At 39.7% G+C, this 25,535-nt stretch overlaps 1 protein-coding gene across 1 annotated transcript in view; it reads left to right on the top strand.

Moving 5' to 3' along the window:
• Positions 1-23,570: 23,570 nt before the first annotated feature.
• The window catches only part of LOC134537748 (toll-like receptor 2), a 40,297-nt gene continuing 38,332 nt past the window's right edge, over positions 23,571-25,535 (top strand). The window contains exon 1 of the mRNA XM_063378519.1: positions 23,571-24,569. Within this exon, the coding sequence (XP_063234589.1) occupies positions 23,926-24,569 (644 nt within the window). The 5' untranslated portion in view covers positions 23,571-23,925. The remainder of the gene's footprint in view (positions 24,570-25,535) is intronic.

Below are 25,535 nucleotides of genomic sequence, written 5' to 3'. Positions count from 1 at the left end.
ACAGGCATACAATGAAAATGATATAAATATTGAATATAGTTGTGGAAAATATATAATTCGATAGACACATCATGCCTAAGTTTTTCGAATGTCCACAATCTTGTTTTCGAGTAGGTAGTTTTCTATTGGCTGTAAATTGCTAGCAGATACACCAACTGCCAAATAAAACACCTCCTTTCTGTAAATTCACTGCCAACCTCTGCATATTATCGATTGCCAAGCCGTCGTAGGTAAGGCGCCTTAGCGATGACGGGAGATATATGACGATGGGATCCGTGCTCGCATTTTCACGCGGCCGTCATAACTCAGCCGTCATACCGGCGACGCGTCGTCGCTATGACGGTGGCGAGGAAAAGAACCATGCGCGACCCACTGGGGTCGGAGAACTTCGGAGACCCTCGGGACTTCCCGCCCAGCGATCGCAGGCGGGAATGGCGCTCATCGAAGGTGGCTGTCCGTGCTCGTCTGGACGTTTCGATGAAGTTATCGAAGTAGTCTGAATGACTGTGTAAATCCCTAATTTATACAATTTGGTATTTATTTTCACAGCGGGGTAGTCTGCGTGTTAGGTCGAAACAGTAGCGAGGCGAACGCGAGTCAGTGGTCAGTCAAGAGTCACCATTAAGGCTCTTGCTCGCCTTTATATTCAAGCTCTTGCCAATTATTGATTTCACTGAAATTTTTCTTTCTCCAAAAATTGTATTTGTTATGTTTACAGAACTGGTGCCACAGAGGAGGCAAGCTTATACTGAAGCCTGGAATTTTAGATTCAAACAGATGTTTACACGTTTTACTGAATATTGAAATTTACAATTAATTGTGTGCTCTCCTACTTTTTGCATTCACTCTCACTCGTTAGTCTAAGTTTCCTTGGCATCCTTTCCTGTTAAGGGATAGGTAACGACATAAAACACACTTAACAATCAGTGCCCCTGTTTCGTCGCAACTCTCTCATTTGGGGTGCAGCGCAGGTTGCGTACTTGCCAGGAGTTCAAGTTTTTGTTCTAGGATTTTTTATTTTTGAAAACAGTCAAAATTAAGGTAGCAACAAAAGTAAGAATTTCTTATTTCATATAATTAAAAATTATGCAGACGCTTAGCGTTTCATTTAAATAAATTCTCTATTTTTCCATAAAAAAATTCATTCAGCGTTAAATTCAATACGAGTATGATATAAGCTGCACTTTGGCTGAGGAAGTCACTAACCCTTAACTCAAAAAAAAAGTGAGCGGGTCATTTAATACTCGCTAGAGATGTGTTACAACTAACTTCAATAACGAACAAATTAGTTTGTTCTCATGTTGCAAATGCAGTTATAATACAAACTTGGACACGAGTAATAATGCCAAGCGTAATAAATATGTACACAAATTGTGTTTTCAACTAAATTTCTCGACGCGAATCACACTTAGTTTCAGCACCCGCCGCTAGAATTCGCTGCCGGAACAGCTACGTTAACTATTGGATCATTTGATAAACAGACCGAAATTTTAAACTACATATACAATTAAACGGCTCAAATGAAAGTGAAAGTCTTTTAAAAATACTTAACTCCTAATTTGGACATGATTTTAGATTTTTTTTTTAATACTGCCCTTCTTGTTAAAAATAATCCATTAAACAGTTGAAACTTGAAGAGATTCCTTTTGCCTTTGTGAACTTCGGTTCGCGCCATACGACACAGATGTCAGCACCGTGGTTACACATTTCCGTTCCGTGCTACTTCCGTTTCATTCGCGGGATTACTCCTGCCGAGATGCCGTGTACCCGAGAGCTGAGCTATTTCACGTCGAAAATGTTTGAGGCGCACAAATGCAACGATAAAGTACATCGTAACACTCGGCAGATTGTTGTTCCGTTTCCTTCTGTTTACGCGTTCAGTCGTCAGCGAGGTGGCAGCGGTGGCGACTGCAGCGAAACGAGCCTTTGAGCGCTTCCGCTTTAACCCCTTTTGTTTTTCGTCCTGAATGTCTGCCTCACCCCTTTCACCCACTCTGTATCTGCTGTTTGCACGACCTTCGTTCCCTGCTGGCAAGATGTCCGCCCCTATTCGCCGTCGACGTCACGGCAGCTGGTCGGGGAACGTAGCGCGCGGCCGTCGAGGAAACTCAGAACCCGGAGGCAAACAGATTGGTCGCCCCCCCCCCCCCCCTTCTCCATCCCCTTTCCCTTCCTTCCACCTCCCCTCCCTCCCCCTCCCTCTCCCCCCTTACTGCGCCCTTCTATCTCCTCTACACCATACACCATTACTAAACCCCCGCCTACTCTGGCACGCAAGCGGTGTGCAGAACTTCAGGAATAACCCATGCGGTTCGAAAATTTCTCGAAGATATCCGAATAGTGTCTCAAATTGTATTTTAAGGAGAGTTAAAAAGTTTAAAACGAAGGTTTTTTTCAAAAAAATAATCGTTTTAATTGCCTAACATGAGTCAGAAAATATTTACGTGTTACCAGAAAGACAAATAAAATTTTATAATAATAACAAATACAAAGTATGGAACAAAACACAAACCAAGTAGAGCAAAACGTTGGTATTAGCAAAACACACAAGAAACTACCAAGTACATTGACAATAAAAATTTTAAGATAAAAGAATACTGTCAATAAAATACCAACGAAAGAACACAAATATGAATCAAACCAAAAATGATCCTCATAAATAATATTGGAATAACAGATTTTTAAAAAAATAATAAGAAACACAATTTAGATAACAAAAGAAGAGTAAAAAACTGAAGTAAGAGAACTGTAAGGACAACACAAGGCTTAGTGACGTTTTGGTGGACTGAAATCTGTTCCATTTTCAGGCGAGACAATGCATGCAAATATGCAGTATATATTCATATAATAATAAAACGTTTTTTTTTTGTACATTAGTGAAATTACAACCGGTTCAGATTCTTAAAGAACTCAAGGAACTTGCGTTGCAGCATTATCTTCATTCTTCCGTCATGTGACTCGTAGTTTTCTTATGCACGACGATAAGACTGCGCGCCAGTTCAGAGACTCGCTCTTAGAGGCGATACCGCGTTAGAAGCACCAGCATGCGTCGCACTTATTATCCCGCCTCAGTAACACAAAGACACCTGTAACTATGTGGGTCCCTTAATGTACGACTTTTCAAACCCAACATTTAAAAGAAAATCGAAAAGTTATAAATGTATGTCTAAATATATTTTTGATTTGACCAACCACTGCAAGGGTTAGAAAAAAACAAGGGTTGGAGGACAAAACAATTTATAACTCCCATATTAGGCACACAATTGAATACGCACAATAGTTTGTAAATCTCATAATTTTTATCTAAAACTTTGATCTGAAAACATTTTTTATAAGTAAAGTCATTCTTGCAAAGGATTGGATAAAACAGGGGAGAAAAAGTCATTATTTTTGTGCCGTGCCATGTCTTATAGTTATCCGTTCTAATTTATTGTGAAACCTTAAAATATTTATAACAAATTTCGTCCAAAATAATTTTTGAACGACCAACTATTACTGCAAGGGGTGAAAAATACTAGAGGTTGAAACACACAAAAACCAATTAGTAATTCCTTTAGTAAGTACTCTAACAAAGCCGTTCAAATTGTGATATAAACCTTTTTCTAAAACTTTCATCTGAAACTATTTTTGATAGAACCAATGCTACTAAGGGTAAAATATCCAGTGGTTAAATTTAAAAAAAAATCCTAACACCCTTGTTAGCTAACTTTTTAAATCTATTAAAATTAATTGTAAATCTTCCAAAAATTATCCAAAATTTTGTTCTGAAATATTTTGTTCATAAAACTCGTAATTATTCCAAGAGTTTGGAAAAAATAGATGTAGAATTAAATATAAAAAAACAATTTCCGTACAATGTACACTAATAAATCGTTTTTTTTTTTATGAAACGTTAAAATATTATCTACAACTTACTGGTGCCATAATGTTTTTATACAACCAACCATTACTGCAAGGGATGTAAATAACAAAGACAATAAAAAATTCATAACTTGTTTAGTAGGTATAGGTACTATTAAATACGTTATAATTCATTGTAAAAATTCTGAACATTATAAAAAACTTTTGGATAGAACAATTTATGATGAAACACGCCAATACCTTAAAAACAGGGGTTCCAATCGATCTGAACATTTTGAAAACCGCATCCCGACAGTCAGACAGCGAACGAACTAATGGCCATCGAAAGAATCTAAGCGTCCAGGGGCAAAACACTTTGTGGGCCCCCTCCCCATTACTTCATGTTCAGATTTTCAAATCCACACAATTAAAAATAAATCACTAATGACTTTAAAAGTCACCATGGCCACAACTGTAAACATTATCAGTGCAAAAAAAATAAAGCATTGATTCCACTCAATTTCATTGGCAAAATACTTGTAATTTTGTTCCTAAGATCAGTGTAAACTCACACATTAAAAAGAAATCCCTGTCGACACAGCTAAGGTGAAGGTAGATTTCAAAGAAATATTTCTTCTGGAACATTTTGAAATCTTCTAGAAACTTCTGGAATACCTATGACAACATACACTAGCCGACCTTTATTAAACCTGTCAACATCTGTGCAAAATCGGTGGTATGTATTCTTCAACACTTGATCCACCGAATCCAGGGGCAACACAGAAATGTTTTTTTTTTTTCGGTTTTAAGGAGAGGGAGGAGGAGAATTCAGAATTTTTGAAAGAAAAGAATTAATTTCATTTAAAAAAAATTACTATAGTAACGAACACACTGACAAATGAGTATTACGTAGTAGCGGTTGGTGGTGTGGCTTCTCAGACAGTAACGTACTGTCTTCACTGATATTTTGAAAAAATTTTCTTAACTTCTTTTTTTTTTCTGCCACGCCACTGACCAAATGTGTTCCTCTTGTCTTGTGGCGAATCCTGGACGGTGTGGATAAGAATCAACCAAAGCTTATCGACCTAGCGTGCCTGCAAGCGCACACGGCAGAGCCATCTAGCGAGAGTTGTTGGTACCACGTCGAGGAGGCTTGAAACGCGCCTGGCACGTGGCAGAATGGGAGTGGGCATAATTACGAATTAATCCTTGCTTGATTTATGAGTCGCCGACCGACAAAGGTAAATTATTAGGCAGAATAATGGCTGTGTGCAGTACGTAAAAAAGTTGGGGGGGGGGGGGGATAAAGCTGGAAGACTTAGTAGTACGACAGTCAAGAATACTTAATTAATTCTAGACAGGTTGTCCCAGTTCGCTTCCAAACATAATGTTCTAATCAAGAGCGTATGTAGGGATACATTTCGGGAGGGAGGGGGAAATAGAACAACTTTGCCCGCTAGCTTTCTTTCAATTTCTTTCTTTCTGTTGGTGATAAATTTTTGTAGACTTTAACTATCTGTGATTAATGCATTGTGAGTTATTAACATCCCTCTTAAGTATATTTATTTATTTTTTAATAAACCAATGGCATTTTCTTTCTTTAAGAGGTAGAATTTTAGGAAATTGTAAATTGAAATTTTAAGTTTTTTATATATTTATGATTAATACCTATAGACGAATTCTTAACCAGAAAATTTCCTAATTCATAAATAATATTTGCTATACAAAATGTAAATCATCTACAAACTCAAGAGAAGAATTATATTTCCCGTGGTTTCAATATATATATATATATATATATATATATATATATATATGCTTGAATGAAACATCGATTAAAATATAAAATAATGCATCAGTGTTTTGTAAGAAATTATCAGTATTATCTCGAAGAACGTATTTCACATATTCGAAAATAACCATAACCATGTGTTGTGCAAAGTTACAATATCTTTCGTGTAGTACTGAAAACTTTTTCTTGGCAAATGGTTTCCTAAGGAATCCCTTTTAAAATTACAGAATTTTTTTTTCCTGTGAATGAAAAATCATTTGTGTTGTATTAGTTATTTATCTTACGCCAAACGCGGTTCACCAACTTTTTTATATATATTTTTCCTTATAAATAAATGTGAAAGTCAAGCCATTTTAGCATTTAATCATATGGATGGAAAAAAAAATTCGCTTGCAATGTCTCCGTATCTTGACTTTGGAACAGTGACGGCATCACTCGAAGATTTAATAGGTATTTATCTATTAAAAACGCGAATACGCCCTATTTTCACTCCCGTGGGAGTGGAATTTCGTTACTTCGTGTAGCCTTTGAGTTGATCCAGTGCATGTGCTGCCTGTGTTTCAAATGTTATCCAAACTCGTATTGTATTAAAGACGTGATTGAGTAACAAACATCCAAACTTTCACATTCATAATCCGTTGATGGGATCACAATCGCATAGGTAACTGAAATGTTTGTTTAAATATCGTCAGTTTGCGGGAACGCTTGCCAGTCGGAAAACCCGGGCTGACATCGGTGAGACCATTGAATCCACTGAATGAAAACATCACAGCCAGTCAAACTGATACGGTATGTCACGTGAGTTCAACACTTATCAGCGGAGAGCCTTTCCAGCGGAAATGAGTTTCCTTCCGAGCAGCACTATCTACTCTTAGCTTTCCCGAGTGACGTGTTGGATAACGTTCCGACAGTGGCGTGACGCAACGTCCTCGAACGGAAGACACAAATATGGCGTGTATTAATTACATTTCATTCCCCCTGTTCAAGAGCTTTGGGAAACTAAACAACTCTCTGGCCGGTCGCCACTAGCTAATTTCTACACTGTAATATATTCCTCAACCTCTCGACCTAGCCGTGCGCTCACCAGTAATATACCGCGACTGGAAATGGCGAATCTATTTCCCGGTTCTCGGAACCCATGTTAGTCACTGGTAACAGTGTCTGGCATGTAAAAGACCCATCTTTCTCCTAACCAGGACGACACCCTAATGGGATTATATGCCTGGGGGAGTATTGATGAATCATGAGGTGTGAACCTAATGTACATGTAATATATATTTGCACACGGAACAGAAATATTCGTGTAAAATCACAGGTATTTGTAAATTTTGTACATGTACATGAAAAACAACTGTACCACTACAAAATAGGGTTCGCAGTAATGCTGAGTTCGGATTCTTACCCGGGTATTTGTATTTTATAGTTGTCCCGGTACCTCCAATATTCAAAGTTACTTGTAAAAACAGTTCCCTCGATAGCTTTCCAGTGTGAATTGAGCACATAATCAGCATAATAAAAACAAAAATGGCCGATTATTAAATATTCAATTATCTTTTCCATGGTTTAAAAAAAATGTATGTTTGTAGGAAACATCAACTGAAGTATAATATTATGTGCCAAATTATGTAAGAAATACTTAGTAGTATCTCAAAAAAAACGTATTTAATATATGCAAAAATAACAATAGCCATGTGTTGTACAAAGTGTAATATCATTCTTGTTGAAGTTATACGTCTTTAAGCGCGTTATGGAAAAGTTGAGGATAGTGAATTTTTACGATGCGGGCCCACAATGCAACGAAATTTTAACAGGATAAAAAAATTCCACATAAAAATAAAAATTATATATTTTAGTTATTAATATTAAATAATGGTACATATAATCAAACCATTTATTTATTATGAATATTAGGATTACAAATTGTATTTTTAAACTTTTTCAAAGTGTATTTTCATGTGTATTTATGAAAGTGAGGCTGTGTTTCCTTATGTATAAAGATGACAGGTTGTTTTTATATTAATTGTAAGTATTCTAATAATTATCGAAAACAAGATAGACGTTTCACTACAGAAGGACTCAATTCGTTCTTTCCTGAAATTTCAAGGACGGTTCTTAATGGAATTGTTAGAGGTATTGTGGACTACGGAAAAGTGTGCGAAAAATGGGTTCCTCGAGTTTTGGATACGGACTTGTTATTTTCCACCACTTGCAGTTATGGTTGGTCTTTAAAATATATTTAGATAAAAGTTTTTGGTATTACTGCTACGAGTTATAATACGTTCAAACAGAAGCGATATTCGTCATATTGTTGGCGTTATAGCATTTTTCTGTTTTTATTTTTATTTATTTTTAAGTTTCCTCGTTTTTACCCTTTTGGTTACATTTTTTCCATTAACGAACTCAACCGTAATTTATCATGACTATTTTATTTATCTATTAGGCAGTGTTTTGTACAAAATTACGGAAGTTATAGTTTCCATTAAAAATGTGATCATTTATATTTATATATATATGTAATTGTGTGTTGATGAAGGTTTTGGGGTCTATGGACCATGAAACGAAGTACTATTTAAAATCTTTCCGAAAGTCGCACCCCGTAGTAACGACTAAAATAGGTAGTCTTTCTTCGAAACCTACCTAAAAACAATGTTTTTGAGTTTTTATTTCATTTTACATACTTCCTATTTTGCATGCGGCATTCAAGTTAGCTTTATTTCAGTTATTTAACCTTGATAACTTTTTTAATCCCTCAAATTTTCTTCTTCTTCACCATTTTAAGTTTCGTTTTGACGGAAACCAACATAATTCCCTTTTTCACTAAGCAACTATTCTGACTGGCTGATTCCGTTCAATATCAAACATATTTTAGAACCCTTCTTATATGTAAAATTCATTTATGAAACATCAAGTTATCCAACTTATCAAATAAACATAGCAGCGCTAGTGACGTTTTTGTGACGATACAGCCCTCCCACTTTCTTTGACAAAACATATTGGAAATAGTTGGTGAAATTTTGACAGTGTGACAAGAGTATTAAGGCCGGGTTTATAAACTTCGCAATAAATCAGTAGTTTCTACAACATGGCGGTCAAATCTTGCGCGGGTGACCTGCTGTTGTGTTTTTTTTTTTCAACTGAGCACCCAGCCTCAACACCTCTCCCCGGGGTAGGGGAGGGGGGAATCCCAGCACTGCCAACTGCCGCCCACAATTCCCTCCAGCTGTTGACGCAGGCCGACGACGCGACGTCGGGAAATTCCTGACCCCGGGGCCAGGGAGAGACGAACCGACCGCAATACATCCCAAACAGGAGAGAGCAAGAGTGTCCCAACTCGAGAGAGAGAGAGAGAGAGAGAGAGAGAGAGAGAGAGAGAGAGAGAACACGTGAGCTAGTCTTCCAGTACTCTTGCCAGAGACGTGTAACATCTAACCTCAACGAGCAAATTCACGTGTACGGTAAAGCCCACCGCACACGGTACAATATTATCTACTAGTTTGCTTACTAGAATGCTTACTGGTTTCTGTACTGTGTAGGCTACAAGCTGAAACACTAGGTGCGCTACAAGTTTCTGCTGCCTTACTAGTTTTGTTAAGAGAATATTCTCGACAACAAATTTTTATTATGATAATTCACATTTTTTTACTGCATACAAACAAGGCTCTTCTTTGTATGCATTTATTAAAACGAGGAGTTAGTCACTATTCCACTTCTTCCCGTCCATGTTTATCACGACATGCGCGCTTAAAAGTGTAAACAACCCCTCGTGTTTTTTCGTGATTTCTGATTTGCCACTCCTTAAATATTGGAAGCAACGAAAATAGGACGCTGTCTATTACGCAAAACCAGTAGCCCAGCTCGTACAGCTACTAGTATCCAGTTTGAATTCGAGTGAAGAAACTAGTAGGAGAGCCAGTACGACTCCTAACTTACAATATTGTAAGGAATATTGTACCGTGTGCGGTGGGCACACCAACAACACGAAACTTTGACACGAAATTTAACGTAGAATTCTTTAAATGAATGCCCAGCGTAATAAATATGCACACACATTGTGTTTTTTACCTAATTTTTCTTGACACGAATCACGCGTTGTTTCCGGACTCGCCGCAGCCAGGTCGACTAACGAATTATTCGATTTGCTGAGTGAAAATTTAAACTATAAATAATGAAAAGGCTCCGATTAGAGCGAAATAAAATATTGAAAAAAGAAATAAACTAAACACCGGGTTTTGACCTGATATTCGACAAGGAATTTAATTTAAATACTGCCCAGTTTGTTAAAAAAAAAAAATCAAGTGGTTGTTACACTTTTCCTCCCATGCGATTTCCGTTCAATTCGAGAAATGACCAGAAAATTACAGTTTTCTCAGAACCAAGACGTTACACATCAAAATGTAACTTTTAGATCCACGTATTTTTAACGAAAAAATTTCTAGACTCTGTCTCTGTCTCTCTCTCTCTCTTTGTCAAAACGTATCATTAGCTTTTCTATGTTTCCTGCGTAGCCTACTCGGTTACCGCCAAGTTGTTTAAACAGACATTTACATCCTCTTTCACTTCGAGTGGTTCCCGGCCAATTAAAATCCTTCCATCCGTACCAACTGAGAAAAGTTAAGTGCAGCCCCCAAACGTTTTTTTTTGTGTCCATCTGCAAAAACTCCCGAGGAACCCACCTTGCGGGGAAGCCTTCTTTTCACAGACGAGAGAGCCAAACACCCGATCTTGCATCTTTTTTTTTTGTTCATTGTTAATAAATATACAACTCATTATAACTAATGGTCAATTAGGTTAGGTTAGCTACATTATAAGTACTTTAAAACATTGTGGACGGTTGATTTGGTTAGGATAGCTACATTAAAGATACTGTAAACGGTTTCCCCCAAATAAATACACCTGTTGTGGTAAGGAGAAAAAAAGCGAGCATGAACTTCGGGTGTGGCTCTCTCGTCTGTGAAATGAAGGCTTCCCCACTTTGCGTAGTCCACATCACTTCGAACAAACAGTAACGGAACAACTTCACGCCGCACGGAGCGCGATGGTGCGATAACGGATCTCTCCCAGAGAACGGCGGGCGTCATCTGGCTCGTTGGCACTTTCTCCCAGCGAGACTCGCCCAAGGCGAAAACATGGAACAACTAATGGCACAAGAGCGAAATTACCTGTCAGAGCAACTTCAAACGGTACACGCCAGCAGAGTGATTCAAGTGACCAGCCACACAGTGGAAACACATTTCACCATTTCACTAACCGCGTTAATTGTCAGATGATATTCGAGTTAAATTTTATGTTTTTTTTTTTTTTCCTTACAGCGTTCATTAAAGCCTGTGCCATGAGTCTTGTCTCCGATTTTACAGTTCATTTTCAAATTTCACTTGCAAAGCAACACAATATGTTTACTTACGAAGGCTTACAACCACATCAATTATTTACAAACACTACTGACAAAAACACCAGTAGCAGAAGAATAAATAGACCAATGGATACAGTGGCAGATACAGGAATCTAATTTTGTATTGAAAAAATAAAATAAACATACGTCAGCAAGGGATTTGGACAGTTCTTAACACCCTGAGGTATGGTTTGAAGGTCCATGTGTTATACCAGCTCACCTTGCATTAATCAAAATTACATAATGCCTTCACCGAGTTGCCGCATATTTTTGCATAACTTTCTATTGCATAACCTTTTTTTTTTTGCATAACCTTTCATTGCGTCCCCACTGTGTTCCATGTGAAAAACTTCGAGCGCAGGGGAGTACGTAGAATTTCATTTCCCAAAAGGGGGAGGTGGTGTGGGAAGGGGAATGAAGAACCCGTTTGCTTGCTGTTTACTTTCTAATTCTTTCCTTTTGTTGGTGCGAGTGAGAGTTTTTTTTATGATTTATGAAGGCGTTAGCCCCTACTCGTGTGGATCACGTTTAGCCTACAGTTCACAGGAATGAAAGATAAAACCACAACCCGAACAGTTCCGAAGTTTACCGAAGCAAAAGGTTAGGTAGGTAAGGTTCAATCAGTGTGATAAATAATAATGTTTTTTTTTTCTTCTTTTCCCCGGCAAAGTAGGTTATGGATTAGGATATGTTTGCGTTATTTAAAATACTCTATATGACAGTAAAAAATTTTAACGAGCGATCGGCCAACTCCGGAGAACTTCGGTGGGCCGTGCAACTGCCGTGTCGATTTTTTTTTCCTAACCTAACTAAAACTAAGTGTATTTTGGAGGGGTCCGGGTTAGGGAGGGACCTAGGTGCGTCTCAGGCCGAAGCCTATACGCCTAGTCATGCTGGGATTAGCCATGCAGGAAGAGGGTCCCATGCATCATGTGCTAGGAGGGGATTGGCAATCTGCCGTGTCAAGGAGAGTCGCCGACCCGATCTCCCGCCGGCGAACAAAACACGGTCGCCTCCGGGCGGGATGGTCGGCTGTCGGCTGTCGAGCGGCGTCGACACGGGAAGCCTTCATTTCACAGACGAGAGAGCCACACCCGGAGTTCCCCGAAGTTCATGCTCGCTTTTTTTTTTCCCCCGTTCTATCTCAGTGTACAAACCGGTGTGGCATTAAAGTTTGCGGTCGATTAGGATAGATTAGCTTCATTATAAACACTTTAAAACATTGTGGATGGTTGGTTGTATTAGGTAAGTATAGCTATATTAAAAAAATACTGTAAAATCATTTTATGGTTGCATAGTAAATAACGTTTTTAATATGTAGCTATCCAGGGCTAGGAAACCGTTTACATGATTTCACAGTATCTTTAATGTAGCTATCCCAACCAAATCAACCGTCCACAATGTTTTTAAGTATTTATAATGTAGTTAACCTAACCTTTTACAGTGAACCAAAAAAAAAAAACAACCGAAGATGCACATTCGGGCGTTTGGCTCTCTCGTCTGTGAATAGAAGGCTTCCCCGACGACACACATGCCCGACCTCGCAGGCTGCAGTCTCCCCCCCCCCCCCCCCACACACACACACACACACACACACACACCATCAGTCGGAACCGCCGTATGCAGGAGTACCGTCTCGCCAGTCCAAGCTGTCAGCATGGACCGCACATTCGATTACGGGCCCTGTACCCAAGATCGGAAACGGGCCCCGCCCCCCCCCCCCCCCCCCCCCAAAAAAAATTTTTTTTTTTACAGTTACGCGCAACATTATAATTGCATGGTTATTTCTTACCTACACTTTTTTTTTTTAGAATGTTATTTAACCTGAAAATACAGGGTATAATAAATTATGGTTACTATTTCATAAGTCCAAACTAAGCTTTTTTTATAAAATTATTTTACTTTAAAATAACCACAGCAAGTATTTATATTCATTTCACACACTAAGATTAAAATGAAAATATTTACCGAAAAATAAAATCAGCTGTAGGTGTGTAAAATCTTCTAAAATTTCATTGGATAAAAAAATATATTTTTTTCAAACTAAAAAATAATTGAATAATAGTTAAACATTTAAAAATAAACAGAGCTGGGCCCTGGGCCCCCTCCAGGCCCGGGCCCTGGACCCAGGGGTCCACCCAGCCCCACCCTTAGGGGGGGGGGGGGGCATGGCTCTCAGTCCTCAGCTGAGTGCAGGGACTGACATCTAGTTTCACACTCTTTTGTCGCTTTGCTGTTTTCTTTTTCCTGTTTCCAACTTAAACTGCAGCTGCAACTGCAAAAATCCAAAGTTTCTTCCATATCCTACTTACGAAACGAAACATCCCGCGGCAACAGCAACCACAAGACTGATAAGTGTGTGTGGGGAAGGCGGCTTCAGTTCAGTCCAAACTGTCAGTTCGGACTGAGCAACAGAACTGATCGTGTGTGTGTGTGTGTGTGTGTATGGGTTGGAGGGGGGGGGGTGGCCTTATCACACTAGCCGCTCGCCACCGGGTCGGCGAGATTCGATCACACAGGCCGAGTGAAAAACTCGTTTGCTTGCCCCAATATGTAAACAAGTGTTCGCGTGAGGTCTTGTAAAAAGAATACATCTATATACACATGTGTCTGCGTGAAATGAAGTGTAACATTAAGTTGAGACACTGCTGCCACCAGTGGAGTAGCCAGGATTTGTGTATGGAGGGTGTTAAGAAGCATGCCCCCTCCCCCCCCCCCTACCCGTATTAAAGCGGGGAGTCCGGGGGTCCTCTCCCGGGAAAATTTGGATTTTAAGGTGTATAATAGTGCTATTTAAGCAGTTTTCGGTACTTCAATTTAAATATTGTAATGGTACAAATTTTATTAATTTTAATATGAAATTTGTTTGAGTGATGAATAAGAAATTAATTAAAGATTTGGTGCTAAGGGGGGGGGGGGTGATTGAACCCCTAAACCCCCCCCCCCCTGGCTCGGCCCCTGGCTGCCACATAGGTATCGTATCTAATTACAAAAAACATGTTTTATGGCGTACGGATGTGGGTGGGCCGGAAGCGTCCCACGAGACACCGCGCCTTTACTTGACGTTTGAGAAATTCCGATTGTGCGCCTGTGACGGGAATCAAACCGGAAGAGCTACGCAAGGCGGCGAGTGCGTCGTATCACGACAACCGCAGCCACCGCTTCCTAGCGGAGGAACCAAGAAAAAAACAGCAGTGGAATACCAGGTGGTGGAAGCTAAAAAGTCGATTGGTGGCTTGACTCCACGTACATTAAAAAAAAAAAAAAAACACGCACGTAGCAAAAGTCGCAACGACTGGTTGGCGTTCCAATTTTTTTTTTTTTTTTTAGTGTTTTACGTATAACTTTGTAAAAATAGTTTTACTACTGACAAAACACTTTTGACTGCGCACTGCCAAAGTCAAATTTTTAAGGTTTTTAATGGAGTAATAGTTTTCTATTTTTTAATTCGTTAATTTTACAATTATAATGTCCATATATGTACATAGATATGTATACCTATATGTTACTCCGTAGTTTTGTTTATTGGTAGTGCGGGAGTCGTGGATTAGAGTCACATTATGGACAATGGACTTATCAGGAAAAGTTGTTTCCCCATTAAAACATTCTTTGTTGTTGAGAATCATGGAATTTTTGGGATTTCGGGGGGAAACTAACCTCCCCCTCCCCCCGCTACTAGGTATGATGTATTTTTCAGGTTATATCATATTTGGTTGGAAGGATATATTGCCCGCCTTCAACCCCCCCTCCCCCCCCCCCCCCCGCCCACCGGGTGCGTATGCTCTTGGTATAATTGTTAAGTCTACAAATTCAACATAATTAAAAAATGTAGTGAGATTATTTATTTAAAAACGATTTCCGCGATATATAAGTAACGCCTGTTTTTGTGAATAGCATATCATGGCGTTTTACTTTTGCCAGAAGAATTTTTTTTTTCCATTTCAATTTTAAATTTTAATATGTGAATAAGTTTACATAGTTATCTTTGTGATTTCTAAGTACCAAAACGCTGTTGCTTTTTCTTTCGAGTATTCTCAATTTTATGAGAAAAAAACTAAAAATGTTCTAATACGAGATAAACTTGCATAAATACGAATCCCCTTACGATGATTACCTACCAAGCAAACTGAATCAAACAAAAGAGTGGTACACGATCTTGTAAGTGTTAATGCTATGTTAAAAAAGCTAACGTACAAATACAAACACCAATGTGTCTAACAAATCTTAGACGTACAGTCGAAAATGAGTAACCCTTATATCATGATCCTCTGTTTATTATTCCAAATAGTTCAACGTCAATGATGAAATTTACTTTGAAGTATCTTCAATTTTTTTTCAACCAAACAAGTGTTCGCCTTTAGCGATCGAGCGACCACCATTTTCCATTCATACATAACCACGTATTGCAAATATGTATAATCAATCTCTGGACGTATTTAATAGATCTAACGAAAATGCGACCGCAAAAATTATTTTAAAAACAAATGCTTCTCTGTCGTGCTGATGAATTAGTAGTTGACAGAATGCCACCGCTTTGAAGTTTAAGTTGTAACCGTGGAAGTTGTAACCGTGGAAGTTGTAACCGTGGAAGTTGTAACCAGAAGTGGGGCTCGTCATAGTAGTAGCAAAAGTCACTGTCGTAGTAGCGAAAGCCGTAAGTCGTCGTCGAAGTAGCGAAAGTCGTTGTCGTATCAAAAGTTGTACAGTAAGTCGTCATCGTAGTGAAAGAATAGTCGCAATTGAAGTCACCGTAGTGTAAGTGGTCGTAGTAAAGTCGTATAGTCGTAGTCTTTAGGCTGTTTTAGATCTAGAAGAAACTTCCAAGTCCAGAATATGGTTGGCGTCACTGCCTCGCAGTTGAATACTGAGTACCTCGCCCGTCCAGACAAGAGAAGCCTAAGATTTACATCAAGTTCTGTCCCTGCCCTGAACACGCCCGAATATTCACCTTCGGCCAACCTCGGGATTTGTTTTATTTTTGCGCAGGAAAAAATGAATTCAAATATTAAAAGTGGTCGGTTAGGTTAGCTACATTAAAACACTTTAAAACACTATGGACGGTTAGTTAGGTTAGTATAGCTACATTAAAATAAACAGAGAAATATAAAATTAAAATAAATCAACCCGATGCGTGTTCGTGCAGGGACAGAGCTTGATGTACATCTTAGGCTTCCCGTCCAGACAATGACGCCCAGCAAGGAAACTACGACATCGCCCGTTGGCGGAACGCCAAGTGACGTGGTCGATCGTCTATCTGCCTTCACTCGGGTTTTGCGCGGCGGTATAACAAAAAAAAATAATAAAATTAAAAAAACGTGAGCTAGTCTTTCAGCACTCGCCAGATATGTGTTAACACTTCGCAACGAACAAATTCAAGTGTTGCCAAGTTGCAAGTACACTTATACATAATATGTCCGGTATGTTCGCGGTCATCGACGTCGATGCCATCTGGATCTTCACTGACGATGGTACACCTCCCATCGAAGTCAAATTTGGAAACATAAAAAAACAAAGTAAAACCCAGGATACTCAGCAAAGAGAGGTAATCTGAAATGTACCAAAGCATCAGTGAACTGAGGGCACCACTTCTGGTCACCATACATATATACTCGCGGTTAGTGGTATAAATGTGAGTCAAAACAACTACTACTCAAACTATAGAAATAGAATAAAAAATTCATATTTTAAAAAATGTAAAAGTTACACCTTCATATTGGGTTAAAAAAATAAGCATTTTCGTAAGCAGAGACTTTAATGCTGCATGGACTATCTCGTTGACTATAGCTATTGCCTCGTCGACTCCGGTTACTGCTTCTGCGACTCTGGTCACTGGTTCTCTGGTCTCGAGTACTGGAACACAGGTATCTATCTATCTATCTGAGTGGTCATCTTCGGCATTTCTCTCGGTTGCCACTACTTCGGTCAGACATGGGCAACACGTCTGTGACCACGGCTGCGACAGAACTTCGCCTCGGTGCTTGTTGTGATAGGATCATCGCTGCTGGCTTCAGGAAACATTATTCTTTGCGCGCAGGAGCAATGATGAGCTACGATGTGTGCGTCATCTTAAGTTTCGACGTCTGCGTAGATGCACAGCAATTCGTAACAGGTTTCGACCAGTATTGTCCTGATCATTTGGTGTTTCTCTGGCAGAAGAAGCGACTACATCATCGTGATACTACATAAATTGCTCCAACTGGCTTCGATCGCTTCAATTACTTCAATTATTTTATTCCTCCAATTGGCTTCAATTGTTCCCATTTCTCGAACTGCTCAAATTTTTCCAACTGCCCCAATTGTTACAATTGATTCACAGTTCCGATCGATTCAACTGCTCCAATTGCTACAATTTATTCACAGTTCCGATGGATTCAACTGCTCCAATTGCTCCATTTGCTCTACTGTTACAATAGCTCAAATGGCTCCAATTGCTCAATTTTCATTTAACTCCAACTGGCTCCAATGGCTCAGCTTGCCTGCAGTTGCTCCAATTTCATTTAGTTACAATTGATTTCAACGGCTCCGGTTGGCTTAAATTGCTCCAATCGCTCTAATTTAATTTGACTCTAACTGTTTACATTTGTAGACTATTTCTCCAACTGCCTACATGAGGGTGGACAAAAAGCTATAACAATGTATGTATAATAATTTAAAATAACTTAACCTGAATGTATTCCTATTTATTTTGATTATTTATTAAATAATAATGTAATAATTAATCATTTTAATGTAAATAAATTTTACATACAGGAATATAACATCGCTTGTATAAATAAGCTTGAAAACACTCTTGAAAATTTTATACACACAATTTCCATCACTAACATTCACAATAAATATATATTTTTTTATATGGACCAGAATTCAATTTCAATCACAAACGAACAAGATTTAAAAGTACGTATATAATTATTTATATGTAGCTTTTTTTTTTTGTATTGTGTCCTTTTTTTCATTCTGTGAAAATTTCATTGCATAGTGCGCGCGCATCGTGAAAATTCACTCTCGTCTTATTTTTTCATTACGCTTTTTCTAACTTCAAAAAAAATTTATTCGCTCGGAAGCTATGGCTGGAGTATTTGACTCCGGGGACGCACCACAACGCCGAAATGCTTAATTGACCACAGCGCCGACAGCTAGAAAACTGCTGTGTAGCACAACGCCGAAATACACTAACGCCGAAAAATGTTATTGCAGGACTGCCACAAAGGTTAGGTTAGGTTAGGTTAGACTAGGTAAGGTTATACTAGGTTAAACTAGGTTAGGCTAGGTTATACTAGGTTAGGTTAGGCTAGGATAGGCTAGGTTAAGTTAGGTTAGGTTATATTACGCTAGGTTATGTTAGGTAAGGTTAGGTTTGATTGTGGTATTTCGGCGTTAAAGGTACATTTAAGAAACACACACACATTCATTCAGTTGTTATTTCGGCGTTGTGGTACACAGCAGTTTTCTAGCTGTCGGCCTTGTGGTCAATTTTTGACATTCGGCGTTATGGTATGTCGGCGTTGTGGTAACGACCCTTTGACTCCGATCAGGTTTTTACCGTTAGCGACGGCGACTCGAACCTTTGAATACTTATATATACTGTATAGAAGTCGCCAGCCCAGGTTAAAATTTCTAATACGGTTTTGAGGTAGTTGGTTAATTCACCGCCGCAATCGCCACCATCTCTAGGGCATCGACTCGTGGTGGTCCCTAGCGGACAAGTGTCGAACTCTTCAAACACCCCTTCCCCCTCCCGTTGAACGACCTTGAGCTGCAGTGAATGGTAGATGGGGGGTGCGGGGAATGACAGCGGGCGACAGCGCTGCGCTCTAACGTGTAAATAACAACTAAGACGATACAGGGCGTTACGGCAGCGCACTGCAGCGGTGAAGTTCCCAAGCTGCTCGTTATACGCTCCTGAAAAACGTAGAGTAAATCCTATCCACTCGCGACTTCTATACAGTATATATATTCAAAGCTCGAACTGAACTGAACTGAACTGAAACTGTTTGGTTTGCTAGCTCCCGGCAATGAGGGTCGAGGGTGGATCAGTTGCCGGCGCGTCGGGGGAGGAAAACGGAACACTCGCTCCTGGCGGGATTGCTGGTTTTCGAGAAACGTTCGGCCGTCTCCGTCCAATCCCGCCGTTCCTGGAACCGCGCCGCCCACGAGGAAGTGGGAACCCTGCCAAGTGACCTCGAGACGCTCTGTGAATTACTGAAGACCGCACGTGTGCCGGTGTCGCACCAACCACTGCGGCTCGCAAACTTTCCTCTCGGGTGATTTCTTCTGAATCAATTAATTGTTTCCGTGCTCGATTTTGACCAGTTTACTCTCGTACCGAATCGTGCTCTTTAAATGCCCTGTCACACTGTCAAATTATTGTCTCCAAATATATTTTCTTTTATAACAGAGTAGTAGGGGTATTTCAGATGGAAGGTGGCTTCCGGTTTTTTTTCCCCATTAAATCAATGCGGGAAGATAACCTTAATAATGTTTCAAATCATGTCATACTATCGAAGTTTATTTTCGATCAGATCTATTTCAACCTTTTTATTTTTATCTTAACTACATTTTGATATTAAATAATGCTTCACTGTGCTGGATATAATTTTGAAAACATATGTTTTTTTTTTTTTGCATTTTTTAAGTTTCAAAACCTTAACTCACTCAATACATTACAAAATGAATGTTCATTTATATATGAAAGTTATACCCACACAATATTTTTTACGTATAAAATTATTTCACATGCGTTATTCGTATTAACATTATTTTAGTTATTTAATCTTTATACCATCATTGATCGCCGATATTTTTCTTCGCCATTTTAAAGATTTGTTTTGATGGACACGTACGTCATTGCCGTTTTCGCTAGGCATGATTTTGTTTGGTCGATTGCATACAACTTCTAACATAATTTTTTTAACCTGTCCTACATGCAAAATATATAATGAAAACTCTAGTCATCCAACTTGTCAAAATAAAACACGGGTGAAACGTTTTAGGTGATGTAATAACACTCCTGCTTTATTTGACCAAATATATTGGAAAGAGTTGGAAGCGAAAGTTGTACAATGTGGCAGAGAAAGAAACACAACACTGCGGAAGTTTTTGCCGCCGAGGCAGGAACGCATATTGGGGCATCGGCCTAACTTGTCTCGATTTGGACAGTTCTCAAAAGTAGTACCAGCTGTTATCCATTCCCCAACTTCCACTTGCAAAGCATCGCATGATGTCTGCTAACGCACGCTGACAATCACACAAAGTTTTTAAGGTACTGTCACGCTATCAAACATTCGCTTCCAACACCTTCCAACAAAGTTTGGTCAAACAAAGTCACCGGAAAAGTTACTACCGCAGCCATCGTGTTTGTTTAACGAGTTGGAATGATTTTGTTTCCGTCAAATATACTGCCTGTAAAAAGTTCGTCAAAAAACACGTGCAAAGGTTTATTAATTTCATTTTACATTGTAGTGTAATTTGGAAGAGAAAACAGTACAGCTGGTGTAATTTTTTAGGTATATTTGAAAGAAATACTACCTATTGTAGCCGTTACCATGGTGCGACTTTCGGAGTATTTTTTTTATATAGTTGGCGTTAAGTTAGGCTTAATTAAACAATATGTAAAAGCCTTACCTAAATATAATGAATGTTTAAAATATTTGGTGTGAAATATTTCCCCATTTATCAAACGCCAAACTGAAAGAAAGCGTTTTCGTTGGGGCTGATATTCGTAAAATTATGTTCGTTTTCAACTCGATGCCAGGATTACTACAAAGGAACAGGAGGCTTGGACATCATTTACGCAAGTTTTGACTAAGTTTTTGGGCAATGTGAAAGTCCAAAACTATGATCTTATCGTAGCTAATATTATAGACAAGTTCAAAAATGTGGGGTGTTGTATGAGCCTTCAAGTTCACTTCTAGCACAACCATCTTTACTTTTCTCCTGAAAACTTGGGCGATGTGAGTGAAAAGCAGGGGAGAACGGTTCCATCAGAACATAATGCGATGGAGAAAAGTTATCAGGATCGGTGGAATATCAATATGGTGGGTCATTACTGTTGGTCATTTTACCGAGAACAATGAACTGGATCGCATCGCATAAAAGGCTAAATATAAGAAACATTATAGACAAAAGGGAAAGGGGAAAAAAAAACCTTAAATACTTGTATTGAAGTGGTGAATTTTATGGTAAATAAAAATTCTAGCTTAATTAAATAATATTACGGTTTAAGTTACATGTTTTTATGAACCCAAATTTCCCCATATTTAAATATAATCCATGTCATATTCTGAGAGAATGGGTAATACAACAAAACAGATACCAGATATGGTTTCAGCACCTAAAATTACACAAATATTATTTATTGGCCTGTGTTATTGTTATTTAAACTTACAACAGCATTAAAAACAAAAAAAAATAAGGAATGCATGAAAATTATTTATGGTTCAAAAAAATTTTATCCAGCAAAGTAGATCATTAATTTTACTACAAAATAAGATTAAAATTAAAATGGTTTGTGCTAACTCAAGCAAATATAACAAACTTCCATATCGTGACAGTAACTATTTAACATATATTTAAGGTTATATTTCCAACTATTTGATAAGAGCGAATTAAAATTAATATTTCGTCCAATATTAAACATAAAACTCAAATAAAGTTGGAGACTGATATTTGACAGTGTGACAGGTCTTTTACTCACACTGTTACAGAGTAACAGTGGCAGAGGGATACATGGACCATTGGTTAAACTTTTTAAAAACCGTCCGTTTTTGAGGTAAGTTAAGGTGGGACGGGCTATAGCTGTTGACGGAGAATGGTGACAACGTGGTGACAGCAACCCTCTCGGCAGCCACGCACCAGACAACCAAGTCACCTCCAGCTGCAGTTGTTCACGGGACAATGAGCTAATACCGACCAATCACAAGCAAGCAGCTGGGGGTCACGGAGTCCGGCATAACAATAGCCTGGAGGACGCGAGTGTGTTGTCTGCCCAATCACGTTCGACACGTATGACGTCAGCGCGACGTAAGTGGCGGACGCTACAGACTTCCTGATTGGACAGACTTTCTGTTTACGTCGCGTTGCGTAAAGAGAACAAATATTTTGTTTTCTAAAGATGTTACGATTGGTTATTTGTTAATACTATTATTATTATTATTCGTGTATTTTAAAAATATTGTTTAGTATTAAGTGAATTTATTGGTAAAATCACTGAAATAGTTTCAGGAATTTTTTTCCTTTAATTTATTGTTAAATTTAAATTAAATATGTTTATCTAAAACCTGCAAGCAATTATGGCTTTCGTATTTTATGACCAGTGACCAGAAACATTATATATATATATATATATATATATATATATAATAGTATGTTGGAATTTATGCATGACGTTGATAAACTCAGACACACCGTTTGACCGATAGACATGAAAGTTGGCACATCGAAGTCTATTTACTCGTAGCTAGATGGCGTTACAGCGCATCAACTTCTAAACCGTTCAACCAATCGCCATGGGTAAAAGGAAAAATCATAGGTCATATACATACAAACATCAATTTAGTGTCATTTCTTTGTGCCCACCACACTGTCATTTAGCGCTATCCATTTTTCTTTAACTCGCTGAGAATATATCACCCTGTGTTCAGCCCAGGTACTGCGTGTGCGTGTGTGTGTGTATACAACACACGTACTATATAATTGTTGTGCACAAAAAAAACGGATGTTCACAAAGATGCGAAATTAACAGTCGCACTGCTTTATCTGTTTAATATCATCGTTTGATTCGTTTGTTTTACGCTGTGCTGTCCAAAACTGTTGTTTTGTCGTTGTCTGTTATATTTGTTGCTACTGTATCGTAGTTGGCAGCCCATTGTGTCCGTGTGTAATGTATTATTTTTCTGACATACTTTCCACGGAATTTGTCTGTGTTGTGTGGTTTAATTTTATGAAATAGGCTGATTTTGACTTGTTTTCTGTGTTCGGGTATTCATTTTTTTTTCCGTCCGTTTCTGAGTTTTCTTATGAGATACGCTAGCTAGCAACGGTGTGTATAAAAAATTATTTTAAAAACAAAACTGTTTGAAATTACCTCCGTCAAGGGCGTACGTAGAACGGATATGGAGCGGATATGTCCCCTCCCCACACCACTGAAATAGTTTAACAGCAAACCGCCGGTAAATTGGTACTCCTCCCTCCCCCCCCCCCCAAAAGTAAACAAATTAATTTCTACGTATGTATGCTCATGACTAATGTGGCCCCTCTCTTGACTCCATGGGGAAAACCGAACACTTCGCACATGGCCGGTTATTCCACCGAAAGGCTGCACTGTTGTGGCAATCGCTCAAGCGATAAACACATACACGTTGAGACACACAAACACACACGAACGCACATGCTTGCAGGCCCGGCCCTGCTCGAGAGAGAGAGAGAGAGAGATAGAGAGATAGAGAGATAGAGAGAGAGAGAGAGAGAAAGAGAGAAAGAGAGAAAGAGAGAGAGAGACTGCCCGACTGCACAAACACGTTCCTCGCGCGCCGGCCAGTCGCCTCGCAGCCATCCAGTTGGACGGTCGCGGTTCCGTGTAGCTCGCACCACGTGGTTGTCCGCGGCGCCGCTAGATCGCACCGCCATCAGCTGACGCTAGCGCCAGACAAACTCAACTTCCCACGAGCCCAGTTTCAATTTTTCATTCAAGGAAACTTCTCCGTTGGCGGATCGTTCTGAATGTCAGCCACGGAACTATTTTGGTTTCACTAGGTTGTATTTTTTTTTTGAAGCGTTAAATAAAGATTATTCGTGTACGGCTCGCTGACGTAAAGACGAGAAACGTTTTGAGATTTTTTTCCGTTCGCGTTCGTTTGATTCTCCGTTAAAAAAAAAAAAAAAAAAAAAAAAATGCTAACAACAAATGCATGCTATTATAATCTCGCCTCGGTTTACTGTCGCGGAGCTTCGTCGTGCCTCGTTTGAAAGAGTTCCGGGAGGGCGCGTTGGGAGCGGAATGTCGTTGCTCACGAGACAGTGGCCGCCGCGGTGCCTCCAGGCGACGACGGCTGTAGTCCTCCTCGCGTGTTGGGCGACTTCGCTCGCACAGCAGCAACAACAACTCGAGTGCATCGACGACGGTTTCTCGTCGAGGAACACGAAGGAGCTGGGACGCTGCCACTCCGGCGACGGCGACGACGACGACGAGGCATCCTTGCGGTGCGACGAACTGCTGCGCGCCATGGACTACGCTCCGTTCATCAGCTTCCCATTCTACGTGCGCGCGAGGTACGAGCTCCGCGTGCTGGGGGAGCCCGCAGTCGTCGTCGCCGATGAAGGAGGTGGAGGAGGAGGCTCAGTCGCGACGGCGTGTCTGGGGCTGGACGGCATCTCTGTGAGGAGGATGCCGCTCGACGGCCCGTGGAACCTGGGCAACTACACGGCCCTGGAGCCCTTCAGGGTGTTCATGCTCATCGGCGCCACGGAGATGACCATGGACACGCGCTACGACTCGTCCGTCGCCGTCGGACTCGTCCGGCTCGACGCCGACTGCTGGAGGACCAACAGGTGAGATGCGCCGCCCCAAAACTGGCACCAGATCATCCGTTCATCTGCCTGTGTTAATGAAAACTTAATTAATTCACCGTTCAAAAATGAACTCACGCGAATCATCTTAGGAACAAAAAGTTACCTTGCATGCAGCAGAAACACTCTTTAAGCCGAAATTAGAATAGTACAGGGGCGTAGCCAGGGGGGGGGGGTTAGGGGTTCAAACCCCCCCCCCCCCCTTTATCTCCAAATCTTTAATTAATTTCTTATTCATCACTCAAACAAATTTCATATTAAAATTAATAAAAAATTTACCATTACAATATTTAAATTTAAGTACCGAAATCTGCTAAAATAGCACTATTTTACACCTTAAAATCCAAACTTTCCCGGGGGAGGACCCCCGGACCCACCGCTTTAATACGGGGGATGGGCAGGGGGGGAGGTGGCCATGCTTCTTAACACCCTGCATACACAAATCCTGGCTACGCCACTGGAATAGTACGTCAATCACGTGATCCTCGGCCAATCATACGGCCCGAAAAAAACTGAGCAGAACACAGCTCTATCCTGCGGCTCTATCCGGCCGCCCGGGACTGAGTGCTTGGGACAACAGCAGCCTACGCCATTCCACGCAAATACGGCAATTACAATCCAAGTTTTAATTTTTTTTTACAAGAGAATGAGCAGTCATAACGTTAAAGAAGTTACAAGATGACCTACATACATCTGATTACTATAAATAAAAATTAAATGTACTTTGTAAACCAACGTACAGGTTGTCCCAGGGCCTCTGAAAGCCACCAAAGTGTTTTTTTTTTTGTTGCTTATTCCACAATAATGATTTTTTTTTCGGAGCCTTTGGCCAATGGTAACGATAGAGCTGATACATAGGATCTTTTCTTAAGAAATAGGCTTTCAATTAATAATTTCATTACTGAGCAAACTATCGTAAAAATTGTCCCAGGGCCTTTGAAAGCCACA

Source organism: Bacillus rossius, chromosome 12 (genome assembly GCF_032445375.1).
Source record: "Bacillus rossius redtenbacheri isolate Brsri chromosome 12, Brsri_v3, whole genome shotgun sequence".
Classification (NCBI taxonomy): Eukaryota; Metazoa; Arthropoda; class Insecta; order Phasmatodea; family Bacillidae; genus Bacillus; species Bacillus rossius.
Note: the sequence above shows the minus strand (reverse complement) of the source record. Positions and strands in the feature narration are given on the sequence as shown.